The 12,726-nt window shown below is 45.7% G+C and overlaps 1 protein-coding gene across 6 annotated transcripts in view; it reads right to left on the bottom strand.

Annotated features, from left to right (window-relative positions):
- LOC144223564 (uncharacterized) overlaps window positions 1-12,726 on the bottom strand; it is a 115,156-nt gene that overhangs the window by 9,073 nt on the left and 93,357 nt on the right. For 4 of the 6 annotated variants that reach the window (XR_013332737.1, XR_013332739.1, XR_013332738.1 and 1 more), the window contains 2 exons: window positions 9,870-10,012; window positions 9,083-9,295 (listed from right to left, as the gene is read on the bottom strand). Coding sequence is in view for 1 of the 6 variants with exons in the window: in XM_077754334.1 (XP_077610460.1) it covers window positions 9,083-9,295; window positions 9,870-9,884 (228 nt within the window). In the remaining 5 variants the exon portion in view is untranslated. Of the gene's footprint in view, window positions 1-7,516; window positions 8,065-9,082; window positions 9,315-9,869; window positions 10,013-12,726 lie in introns of those variants that run through there. The other 2 variants (XR_013332741.1, XR_013332740.1) reach the window with 2 other exon arrangements.

The raw sequence follows: 12,726 nt of genomic DNA, 5'->3' as shown, positions 1-12,726 counted from the left end.
AAGGGGGGGGGGGGGAGAGTGAACAAAGAAATGCAGAATTAAATCACAAAAGAATGAATGTAAATGCCCATTATAAGCATATGATAAAAGACAGTCAATGCCTCTAAATCAGAGAAATAGAAAATAAAGCAATGGCAGATGTCACTTTCCAATTATAAAGTTGACAGGTTTTTTAATGATAAAGTGGGTGATGTTTCACTGAAAGACGCTTTCTTATATTAAAAAAGAAAATCGGGGGTGTGGCTTTGCAGTGGCAAACTGCATCCCCAGAAGAGATTAAGGAGAAGCTGGCTGCCAAGCTTGGAGAAAAGATGATGAAGATTCTAGACTGGAGAGGGAGGTTGGGCTAATGAGTTCCACGCTCCTGTCTGCTTCTCTGGGCTTTCAGTGCTGTGCCTCAGGGCTGGAGTTCCACACAGCTGGCCTAACAGGACAGACATTCCAGAAGAGCAGATTCTCCAGGACCTTACTTGCCATATTTCTCTGTAAATGCATTATGTACTTGTAGGTAGAAACTGGATTAGACTCTGTCCTCAAAGCACTAGCAGATGGGTGGGTATGCCAACGATAGAGTTCAGGACAAGACCAGTTGTCCAAGGGAATATGATGCACTGTGTACTTACCGCACCCCNCCCCCCCCCCCCCCCCCCAATTTTTAAGTTGACCTGTGTTCTGTCTGGCCAACTCTTTTGTGATTGAGGAGTCAGCAAATGCAGGCCATCACGAAGGCGATTGCCTTAGTTAAGAAGCAGCTATTGTTGCAAACCAGAACCCCATAACTAGCAGGTTCATTGTAGAAAGTATTGATCCTTAGTTATTGATCTTCTCTGAAAAACAAAACGAGTCTCCCTCTCTCACTCCCAGCTCACTCTCTCCCTCTCTGTCTCTCTGTCAATGTACACTGATATCTGTCACATACATGAGTAGAAATGTCAGGGAAAATGTTCAAAATGGGCACAACCTTCTTATTGATTCTGCTCTAAGCCATCATTGAGCTCATGGTGGCCGCTATGATTCACTATGATGCTCATCCCCAACATGGTAACCTTTCCTCCTCCATCTCAAGGACTACATCTAAAAATATTACCATTTTAAATATCCTAGAAATGAGTGGCCACCTTTGCTATTGCATAAGTACCAGTGCCTGTAGGATCCTCCCCCCCACCCCACCCCCACCACCAAGAGGCAAGGGATACTTTCCACTGAGCTCCATGACAATCTAAACCCCTCTGAAAGCTGGGTAGATGAATGCTTTGTCTATTCCTTGTGGGGAAACAGGGAGCGGTGGGGGGGTGATGTGGCCTCTGGGGACCAACTTGAGCTTTCTTTCTCTCTCACACACTGAGCTCTAGGCTCACTTGGTCTCTAAACCATATCAACCAGGAGAACCCAGGAGCCCCATGCAACAGAGCCAGTCTGCAGAGCTACCCAACTTCTCACTTAAGACCTGGCTAACACCTTCAAGAGGCCCTAAATACTGAAACTATTATGATGTCACAGATGTCAATCAAAAATATTAAACAATAGAATGTGTGTTAAGAGATTTCATGAAATTCTGACTTTTTCGTGTAACATCTTTGATTTTTAAAATTAAAAAAAGAGAGCCCAAATGCCCATCGACTGATGAATGGATAAAGAAGATTACACACACACACACACACACACACACACACATATCAGCAATCAAAAAGAATGAAATCTTGCCGTTTGCAACTATGTGGATGGAACTAGAGTGTATTATGCTAAGCGAAATTAGTCAGAGAAAGACAAATCTCATATGACTCCACTCATGTGTAGAATTTAAAAGACAAAACAGATTAACGTAAGGAAGGAAGCAAAGATAGTATTAAAAAAGGAAGAGAGACAAACTATAAGAGACTCTTAAATACAGAGAACAAACAGGGTTGCTGGAGGGGTTTGGGGTGGGGAGATGGGCTGAATGGGTGAAGGGCATTAAGGAGGACACTTGTGGGGATGAACACTGGGTATTATACGCAGGGGATGAATCACTGGAATCTACTCCTGAAATCATGATTGCACTATATGCTAACTAACTTGGGTGTAAATTGTCAAATAAATAAATACACTTTTTTAAATCAACATTTTCTAGTATTAAAATATCCCATTCAGCCATTCCTATGATTAGATCATTTATATATTTTTGGACTAGAATCCATTGGTTATGGTATATTTTTCTATCAATGTGCTCTTGGATTTATTTAGGATTTTTGGCATCAGTATAAGTGAGATTGTGTGGTGATATTCTTTTTTGTGCAGTTTTATGGAGACTGGTATTAATATTATGCCTGCTTCATGAAAAGAACTTGAAGACTTTTCTCCTCTTTCTACGCCTTGAAACAGTTTAAATGACAGTAGAATGATTTATTCTTGAAAGATTTGGGAGAATTGCTCTTGAAACCATCCAGACCCACATCTGGGCTGCTCTTCAACAAATTTCTCCATTTCTTTTACAGTACCTATTGTATTAAGATTTTCTATCTTCCCAAGTCAACTTTGGTAAAGCGTACTAGAACATAATCCATTTTATCTAAGCGTTCAGATACCTCTACGAAGAGTTGAACAAAGCACTCTCTTGTGATTCTTTCATTTCCCCTATAACTTTTATTTTTTCTTTAACATTTTTAAAATTTTGTGTATTATTGCATTCTCCTTTTTTTCTAGATGAAGATAGCTAATGCATTATCTCTTTCATCAGTTTTGTCAAAGAATCAGAATTTGGACATATTTAATTCATTTTGTAACTGCTTCATAATTCATAATCTCTTCTCTGGTATTATTCCTTTCTTCCTTCCACTTTTCTTGGTTAATTTTGTGGGGTTTTTTTTAACCAAGTTAGATGATTATTTCCTTTATTTTAATTCTTTCTCCTCAATACTCATATTTAAGGAGAGAATTTTTCTCTGAATATCACTTAAATGATGATACGCAGTATTTTCACTTATGTTTTTCTTTAGATTTTCTAAACTTTTAGATGGGAAAGAAATCATGATTTTATGATGCCATTTTCAAAATTATCTTTTTAATTATATTATACATTTCCATTAATTTATTCTCACTTTTGGGCTTGCTTCTTCTGAAAGTAAAAAAGTCCTTCTCTGAAGCTACCTGGGACAGATACCAAGAAAGATGAGATCTACAGCTATCATACTGCTGATGATGGTAAGTGGAATTGAGAGGTAAAACCCAGGTGGGCAGCAGCACGAAAATCTCTCTTCCTCTCCTTCCTCCCCCTGACCCAGCCCCTTCTCCCTCTGTCCCTCCTCCTCCCCTCCCCTTCCCTTCATCCCTCTCTTCCTCTCTGATCCCCTCCAGTATATTTTACTGAAGGAGGGAATGGCATTGCCCCAGAGCCTGACTGGGAATAAACTGGTTATGTTAGTTCCTGTTTCTACTTAAACTCTGTCAGCTATACCAGGGTATCTGGTATATTCGCTCTTTCCGTTTGTTATTTGTTATTCCATTAAAGTCGTAAAAACACAGCCAGTGTCAATTATTGTAGAAAATCAACTCATTCACTCACTGATTCAGTGGATATTTGTTGAGCATTTACCACAGCCCTATGCTAACCATCAAGGACCCAGTGACGAGCAGGGACAGGGCTTCTCCCTCACAAAGCTAACAGTCCAGAGGGGCTCCCGCATGCGCTCCGACATTTCTTATTCGGGCTGCATGAGTATTTGGAGGGTGAGTTAGTGGTGATTATAAGGAGGTGAGACGCCCTGCCACCACCAGGGATGCCACCCTTGGCACAAACCACCCCTGTGAATGCTGTGATTTTATTTTTTTTTTCNTCCTAATCCTCCTATACGTGCAAACATATGGTATTTGTCCTTCTCTGCCTGACTTATTTCGCTCAATGCTGTGATTTTAATAGAGGGTGTACAAGGCACTATGGGAGCAGACAGGAGACGCGTTTCACCCAACCTGTGACAGGAAGGCTTCAGGAGGAAGTGACGTGTAAGAGGAGGCCTGAAGGATGATTAACAGTGAGCTACCAACGTGACGGGAAAGGGTGATGGGGGTGCAAAAGGCTCAGAGGGAAAGAGTGTGGGTGAGTGAGGAAGTGGAAGGCTGTGGCTGATGTAACTAAGGGAAGCAAGGCAGCAGCTTCCTCAGGTCCCCAGCAAGTTGTCTCTTTTTAAAATTTTTTTTTTATGTTTTATTTATTTCTGAGAGAGAGAGAGAGACAGCGTGAACAGGGGAAGGTCAGAGAGAGAGGGAGACACAGAATCTGAAACAGACTCCAGGTTCTGAGCTGGCTGTCAGCACAGAGCCCGACGCAGGGCTCAAACCCATGAACTGTGAGATCATGACCTGAGCCGAAGTCGGACGCTTAACCAACCAACTTAGCCACCCAGGTGCCCCGAGTTGTCCCTTAAGAGGAGTAAAAGGAGTGCATCAGGCTGGAGGTCATGGGTGGGAAAGGAAGGGAGGGAAGGAGGAGAGGAAGAAAAGAAGGGAGAGGAAACAAACTAAAGGAGAATGAAGGAGAATGCCCCTTGAGTGGTGAAACCATGCTTTATATTCAGAAAAAGGAGATTAAAACAACACAAGGAGAAGACAGGAAAGGTGAAATAATATGAGCCAAATAATGACACCTCCTGTTTGTGGAGACATCCCAGGCTGGCCATGCAGAACCCCCAATGGAAAGCGCACGCAGACCCTGTGGATTTTCCAGGAGCCCTGAAGCTGCAGGCAAGGCAGCTTAGGTTGGCGGGAGTGTCCACCTCCTCCTTCCCTTTATCTGACTCAGCTAAAGCTGAAAGTAGCATCTGAGAAATTGGTTTGGCCGGAACTCATGTTTCTGCCATGGTTGGTGGAAGAGGACCTGAAGCTACTGCCAAATTGAGAAGAAAATTAATTGTGATCTCCAAGGTTCTGGCCAGACTAGTTGGTCTCTGGGGATGGTCCGTGCTGTCACTGAGCTGGTCTGGGCTGTACACATTGGCAGGGCCTTTGGGGAGAGTCAGATAGCCACGTAGTGGGCTAAAGAGCCCCCACATTCAGCAGGGAAAGAGGGGGGATATTCAAACACTCAAGTGCCCCAGGACTTCAGTTCCCAATGATGAACTTGAACTGCAGCTCCTGGCTGGGAGGGGAGTAGAGAACAGCAGCCAGGCTGAGGGGGAGTGAGGGTAAGGAATAGCTGAGGGCAAGCTGGGCTGGGGGGCAGCATTGTTTCCAAAAGTGTGTGTGTACACTGGAGATGAACACCATGATTTTCAGGAAGCATGGATTAAAAAGTAAAATAATTATGTGGGGCACCTGGGTGGCTCAGTCGGTTAAGGATCCGACTCCTGATTTCAGCTCAGGTCATGATCTCACAGTTTGTGAGATCCAGCCCCACATCAGCTGCCAGCCACAGTGTGGAACTTTCTTGGGATTCTCTCTCTCCTTCTCTCTCTGCCTCTCCCCCATGCTCTCTCAAAATAAATAAACCTTTAAAAAGCAAAATAATTATGTGTTTATTTTAATGCATGTTTAGAAAAATTCACATTTACCCTCCTACACTGTTGGTGGGAATGTAAACTGGTACAGCCCCTCTGGAAAACAGTGTGGAGGTTCCTCAGGAAATTAACAATAGAACTCCCCTATGACCCAGCAATAGCACTGCTAGGAATTTACCCAAGGGACATAGGGGTGCTGATGCCTAGGAGCACATGTACCCCAATGTTCATAGCAGCACTCTCCACAATAGCCTAATGGAAAGAGCCTAAGTCTCCATCAATGGACGAATGGATCAAGAAGATGTGGTTTATCTATACCATGGAATACTCCATGGCAATGAGAAACAATGAAATCTGGCCATGTGTAGCAACATGGATGGACCTTGAGGGTGTTATGCTGAGCGAAATAAGTCAGGCAGAGAAGGACAAATATCATATGTTTGCACATATAGGAGGATTAGGAGGAACTTAACAGAGGACCATGGGGGAGAAGAAGGGGGGAAATGGTGGGGGAAAGGGAGAGAGGCAAACCATGAGAGACTCTTGAATGCTGAGAACAAACTGAGGACTGATGGGTGTGGGGGGGAGGGGAGATAGGCATGGAGGAGGGCACTTGTGGGGATGAGCACTGGGGTTATATGGAAACCAACTTGACAATAAACTATTTGTAAAAAAAAAAAAAAAAAAGAAGAAGAAGAAGAAGAAGAAGAAGTTGTTAAGGACATTGGATCAATTATCAATGCAAAAGAAAAAAAAAGAAAAATTCACATGTAATTCCATAACTTCATGTGTTTGGGATTAGGCTAAAGTAGGCACTCAGGTTAGAATTCATGTCAGTTTAAAGAAAAAATATTAAGTCCTAGGACAAATGTGACACAAACAAGGCCAGCCTAAAGCCCAGATGACTGATGTTTGGAAACTCAAGTTTAGAAGACAGTGAATAAAAACTCTGTCCCAGGTGCTGCCCCAGGCAGTGGACATCAGTGATGAGAAGAAGCAGTAAGTGTCCCTACCTTCAAATAGCTGACATTCTGGTGGGGGAGCAAAAGGCAGTAAATGTGCGAACAAGTAAGTCGACACCCAGTACCGGGGAGCACAGCAGAGGACAGAACAGGGCTGGAGGGTGGGCGCTGGGAGGGGTGCATCTCCAGCGAGTGGGGAGGTCTCTGACCAAGGGATGATTCCACCGCAACTTAAATGGCGAGAAGACAGCCAGGTGACAGCCTGGGCAAAAGTGTTCCAAGGGAGATGAAGAGCAAGTGCCAGGCCCAGAGAGGACAGTGAGGTGGCACATTCATGCGCAGAAGCAGAGCCAGCATGAAGGTAAACAGGGTTGAGCAGAAAGAGGTCATAGGGAAGAGAAACAAAAACATCCTCATACTCATTATGTGCCATTGGTAAGATAAATAATATATTATTCTACTAAATCCACCCAGTGGTTTGGTGTGGTCAGTGTTACTATCATCCCTGATTACAAATGACAGAAGCCAGAACTGATTACTTAAGCATCCAGTGTGCACAACCAGGTGGGATTCAAATTCAGGAGTACCCATGGCAACTCCAAGGCCTAAGAACAAAATGAACAGCGTTGTGCCATTGGCCAAGGCTGCTATGGGCTGTCCCTGCAGGTCAGGAGCTCACAGGGTATCCCCTAGCAGGCCCCAAAGACACAGAGGCCACTGTCCTGTTCATCATGTGCTCTATGCATCTCCTTATTGTCCTCCCCTCCTCCTCCTATAACACCTGCCTGGGTCCCTGGTGACCTGTCACCAGCACAAGTGCAGCCAAGGTCCCAGGTTCCACCAAAGAGTCTACAAAGAGGCAAGTGGGAGCACCTGGGAAGATCAGTCAGTTAGGAATCCAATTCTTGATTTCTGCTCAGGTCATGATCTCACAGTCATGAGATGGAGCCCCACATGGGGCTCTGCGGTGGGTGTCAGCCTGCTTGGGATTCTCTCTCCCTCTCCCTCTGCCCCTCCCCTGCTCACTTCATCTCTCTCTCAAAAAAAAAAAGAGAAAAGAAAAGAAAAGAAAAGAAAAGAAAGGAAGGAAGGAAGGAAGGAAGGAAGGAAGGAAGGAAGGAAAGAGGCAAGTGACTTCTGATCAATCAGTCCAGGCATGGGCCCTGACTGAGGATAAATGAGCCCTAACCATGAGAAAACTCCCTGGAAAGAGGGGCAATGTACTCTATTTAACCCCTCCATTCCCCTAGGAAAAAGGAGGGAACAAGAATTGTCGTTGATTTGGTGTGGGCTCAAACCTGACTCTGTCCTTCAGCTGTGACCCTTGGGCAGCCCCTTCCCTGCTCTGAGCCTCACATGCCTCACCAGGTTTTGAGCAGCAAGTAGGGAGATGTAAACAAAAGGGCACACAGAAGCTACAGGCAAAGAGCCCCGTGGAGGGGGTTGGCTATTCTTCCAGAATCCAGTTTTATTGGATTCACATTGTTTCTCCAGCCACCGTGACATTTGGGCAACACAGCGGTTCAGGAGAGTGGCTCTGGAGCCAGACAGCTGTGCTGAATCCTGGATCCACTAATCCCCAGCAGAGGGATCTCAGCAAGGAGCTCGTCCTGCGTGCTTCCCACCGTCCTCACCTGTAAATGGGTCAGCAATAGAACCATCTCAGCGGTCACGGTGAGGAGTCAGTGAGTACACATAAAGGCTTCACACCGTCCCCAGCAACCATCCCTACCCTCAGAAGACGCTACAGTGTGACTCCTGTGTGGGGAGCAGTTGGGAATAGTGACCAGGGAGGCATCTAGGGTGCAGAGAATAAGCTGTTTCCTGATCTGGGATCTGGCTTTACAGGTGTATTCTGTGTATAAAAGCTCATCTACCTTTGTGTGTGGAAGAGACATGCACTTTCTCTTTATCACACCTCCAGAATGGTGTCTGCTTTTAGTCAGTGCTTGGGAATGAACAAAATTCCTAGGAAAACTCCAGACTTTCAAAGTCTATGGAATTGCTGGGGTTTAGGCCACGTGTCCAAGGGAGGTACCAGCTATTGCTACCCAGGTGATGCCTGGGTTTGAGGTAGAATAAGTAGAAAACTGCACTAAGGTAGAGAGGGGATGTGAAGATAGGACAGGGCTGCAATAGGAAGCGGGGAAGGGGGCAGCATCCAGCCAGGAGGGCAGTGGGACCTCATAGGCTGGATGGCGGGGGTGTGGCTGTGGCTTCTTTTCCCCCACCGCCAGGAATCCTTTGTGACTGCTCCATCACTCTGTGACGTAGGCTTGGAACTCTCTGGAACACAGGCCCATTGCCTGAGGTAGCAGTGAGCTTCAGACCTCAGATGCTGGATGCCCATCTTCTTTCTGAGGAGCCTGAGATGTGAGTATGGTTGGGCCCCTCCCTCTTTATCTTTCCTTCTACAGGAACAACTGCAGTCAGCAGAATAAGGTGACCATCAGCCAGGTAAGGAAGCCATTGCCCAGCCCTAGCTGAAGCTTGGCCCTTCATCTCCTGTTCCTCCTCCCACTTTTCTAAATCAGTTAACGTTGGCTCAGAGAGACAGAGCTGTGACAGGAAACAACCGGAAAGAAAAGAATATCACCCCAAACACAGAGATTCAGTGGTCACCCACCGTGTTATTAACAGACTTCAGGATACCTGTGGAAGAATGTTTATCATTCCTTGCCCTCTGTAGTGTGTCCAGATGAGCCTCTCCTCTGGGTCAGGCCCGACTGGGAAGGCAGCGCTGAGCCTCGGAGACCCTCTGACGGCACAGCAGAGCCCTCGATTTGTCCTCGGGAAGCAGGATCCTATCCCATGGAGCACCCAGGAAGTGTAGGTACCAGACTTAGCGCTGTCTTCAGCTGAGGGCTATCAACCGAAATACCAACTGAGGATACGATAATTAATTAATAAGTAAAAACACCCTCCTTGAGTTTTTCAGTGACAGGAAAATAGAAAATACTGTTATCCACTCAAAGTGGAAAACATGGAAAGAACACAGCTCTATTAATTCAGTGTAGAACCTCATATTATCCACACATTATCTTCAAAACTTGCCTAGATAACGTGGTGAGACAGTCCCAGCCCCTTGCTTAAGCCTTCCAGCACCAACACACGGGCTCACAGAGACGTTAAAGGGCCAGCCTGGAGATTTGGCCATGAGGACTGAGGTGGCACTGATTTCTCTTCAGAAAAAGTTGATTCGTCTCTTTTCCTTTTCTCCTGTATCTTATGCTCTTCTCCAACCTAGACTGGGCCCTGGGGCGCATCTTTTTTCGAGCCCAAAATGAGATACAATCCCTTGCCCTGAATGAAATTCAGCCCCTGGAGTGACACTAGCTGCAAAAGCAGCTGGAGGTTTGCGGGCTCACGCGAGGCTTTCCAGAGATCTCAGGAAGCCCGTCGGTCCTCCTGCTCACAACCGTCTCCCACCTAGACTTACATGGCCGGTTTCCATGTTTTCTGAAAGATTTCTTGTCAACAGTGAGATCCAAGAGCAACCAGAGCACCCCAGTCCAAAGGGTGCTCATCCAACTCCGGTGGGTCTTGGCCGTCAGAGTACAGAGTCTCTGGCACGGATGTGGCCTAGGAGAAAATCATTAGGATTTCTTAACTAAGGGCAAACACGGACTCTCACCACCCTCTGAGTGTGAAGGGCAAAGCAACCAGGTCCTAAGGAGCAGTGAATGGAGCTCCCAGAAAGCTTCTGTGTGAAAGGCTCAATGCAGCCCGGCTAGGGAAGGACCTGGGGAAGGGCTTGGGAGGAAGCTGAGAGAACGTTCCTCAGTAAGGGTCCAGGGGCTGACTGAGGAGGAGGCTGAGAGCCACTTGGTGAATCCATCAGGAAATGACTTATTAAAGGTTCCAAGGGACACCAGAAAACTGGAAAATGCCTGGAAAGGCACACTGGGCAAGAAGATGGAGCCAATCAGTCAGGATCCTTTCTGAGTCAGTTGTGAGTGGTTCTTGGATGGTTGCCTAGTCTACATTGCATTGCCTCTTCTAGGAAGTTCCATATGGCTTAGAAGCCACTGGGCACATTTCACATAACCGAAATATCTCTTAGAAGATTATCTTCCTCATTCAGGAGCTCAGTAGGTTTTAGATGCTCATATTTTATGGTTTTCTGTGGCAGAGACCAAGTTCTCCTCTCAAGGTCCTTGAATCCATTAAAGCATTTAAGATAAGAGATGCCTAGTCCTGGCTTCTCCTCCTCCCTCCCCAGGCACCCATGCTCCAGGGTGGGGCTCCACAGTCAAGGTGACCAAGAGATCCAGGGAAACACAGTCATCATGCTCAAGAGTCCTCTCTCTGCCCTAGCACCTGTAAGTGAGTGTGGAAGTCCAGAGGGCCTTGAGACCCCCCCTCTGAGAGTGACCAGAGGCTCACACAGGGCCCTCAGACTGAAGAAGATGGCGGACAGTCCTTTCAGCCCCTCACACCCAACATGGAAGCAATGTGGCATAGTGGGGCTGTGGATGCAGCTCAAAATTTACTTATAGGTGGAGTAATGGCAGGAAATGAGCCGAGGGATGGGGTGACCAAACCATCCTGGCTTGCTAGGACGAGGGGTTTCCCCCTGTGCTAACACCAGCAAAGTCCTAAGCAAACCCTGATGAGTTGGTCATTCTACCAATAGATAAGGGCAAGTTTCTCCTGAGACTCTAACCACAGAATAGCAATGCCCCTGAAGTGGAGAATAGAGGGAATAGAAGGGCCTGGAATCCCTTAAGGGGTTGAAGATTTCAGAGAAATAGTCAAGTTTGAAGGGTCCCCAGCTCCTGACCCAAACCAGGAGACCACCTCAGAGACAGTGAATTGGGGAACTCCCCAAAGTTAAATGGATCAGGATAGTCTAAGGTCTCTTATAACTGAGAGATGTCCTTAAAGAGCAGATTTCTGGTCCATTAAAGCTCAAAGAAGGATCCACAGTGTCAGCCTCAAGACAATCCCATTGACAGGTCCTTTGCCTCAGCTTGGCTTCTAAGGTCTCACTGTTCTATGCCCAAAGCATTATATATCTACAATGGTTTCTTCAGTTTTACCTGAAAAGGTGTCCTATTTTAAAATACATATTTTATGGGGCACCTGGGTGGCTCAGTCAGTTAAGTGTCCGACTTCGGCTCGGGTCATGATCTCGTGGTTTGTAGGTTCGAGCCCTGCGTCAGGCTCTGTGCAGATAGCTCAGAGCCTCGGGCCTGCGTCAGATTCTGTGTCTCCTTCTCTCTATTCCCCTCTCCCACTTATACTCTCTCTCTCTCTGTCTCTCAGAAATAAATAAACGTTATAAAAATTTTTTTTCAAATACATAGTTTTGGGGCACCTGGGTGGCTCAGTTGATTAAGCATCTAATTCTTGATCTTGGCTCAGGTCATGATACTATGGTTTGTGAAATCAAGTCCCATGTTGTCGGGCTCTGAACTGACAATGCAGAGCCTGCATGTGATTCTCCATCTCCTTCTCTCTCTGCCCCTCCCCAACTTGCACTTTCTCTCTCTCAAAATAAATAAACATTAAAAATTAAATAAAATACTTTTTTTTCAATTTTCTTCCTCCCACGTTATCGCCAAGAATGAATACTATTGACCTTGTCCATTTTTGCCAATCAAATAAGTGTCAGAGTATGGATACATATAACACAGATTTTTTTTTTTTTGCCTTTTCATACATTGGATGTTGCATTAGTCATCGTCCAATTAGGAAAACAGAAATAACACTCTTTATCAACAGAGTTTGATACAGAAAATTGGGTAAACATATTGGAAGCCTGAAAAAGTCAAAGGTAAGGCAAAAGTAGCAATTGCTGGCAGCATGTCCACCCACAAGGTCAGGGAACAAAGGGCAAGGAGGTTACACAGACAGGGCATAGACTACAGAACAAGGCTCATTGCACAGGTTGTGTGGACATCTCAAGAGCTCAGAGAAAGGGCTTCTGAGGAATGGACTCGAAAGCACAGAGAAAAAGCCCTTGCCCAGATGCTAGGGGACTAAGATGTGCAACGAGGTTGTCTCAGGGAGGAAAGAATCTGGGAAAAGGAACCAATTGTGCTGTTCCTAAGATGACATTGGAAGAAACAAAAGACATAAAAGAAAGGAAAGTTCCCTCCTGCCCCCCTCCCCACCTTCCTCCTTCCAGTGCTTTTGGCAGAAACTAACTGGGAGCCAGCTAGCAGAGGAACACAGTTCACAGAATTCCAGCCCTGGGTTCACCAGTAGAGCAGTGTAAATTTGGAGCTTATACAGTGCATTGGTAAAGTTGAGATTCCTGATTTTTATTAACCACATTTCTTTGAATTTCC

This window comes from Crocuta crocuta, unplaced genomic scaffold (genome assembly GCF_008692635.1).
Source record: "Crocuta crocuta isolate KB4526 unplaced genomic scaffold, BGI_CrCroc_1.0 scaffold70, whole genome shotgun sequence".
Taxonomy (NCBI): domain Eukaryota; kingdom Metazoa; phylum Chordata; class Mammalia; order Carnivora; family Hyaenidae; genus Crocuta; species Crocuta crocuta.
The sequence above is the reverse complement of the archived record's forward strand: the minus strand, read 5'-3'. Positions and strand labels throughout refer to the sequence as shown.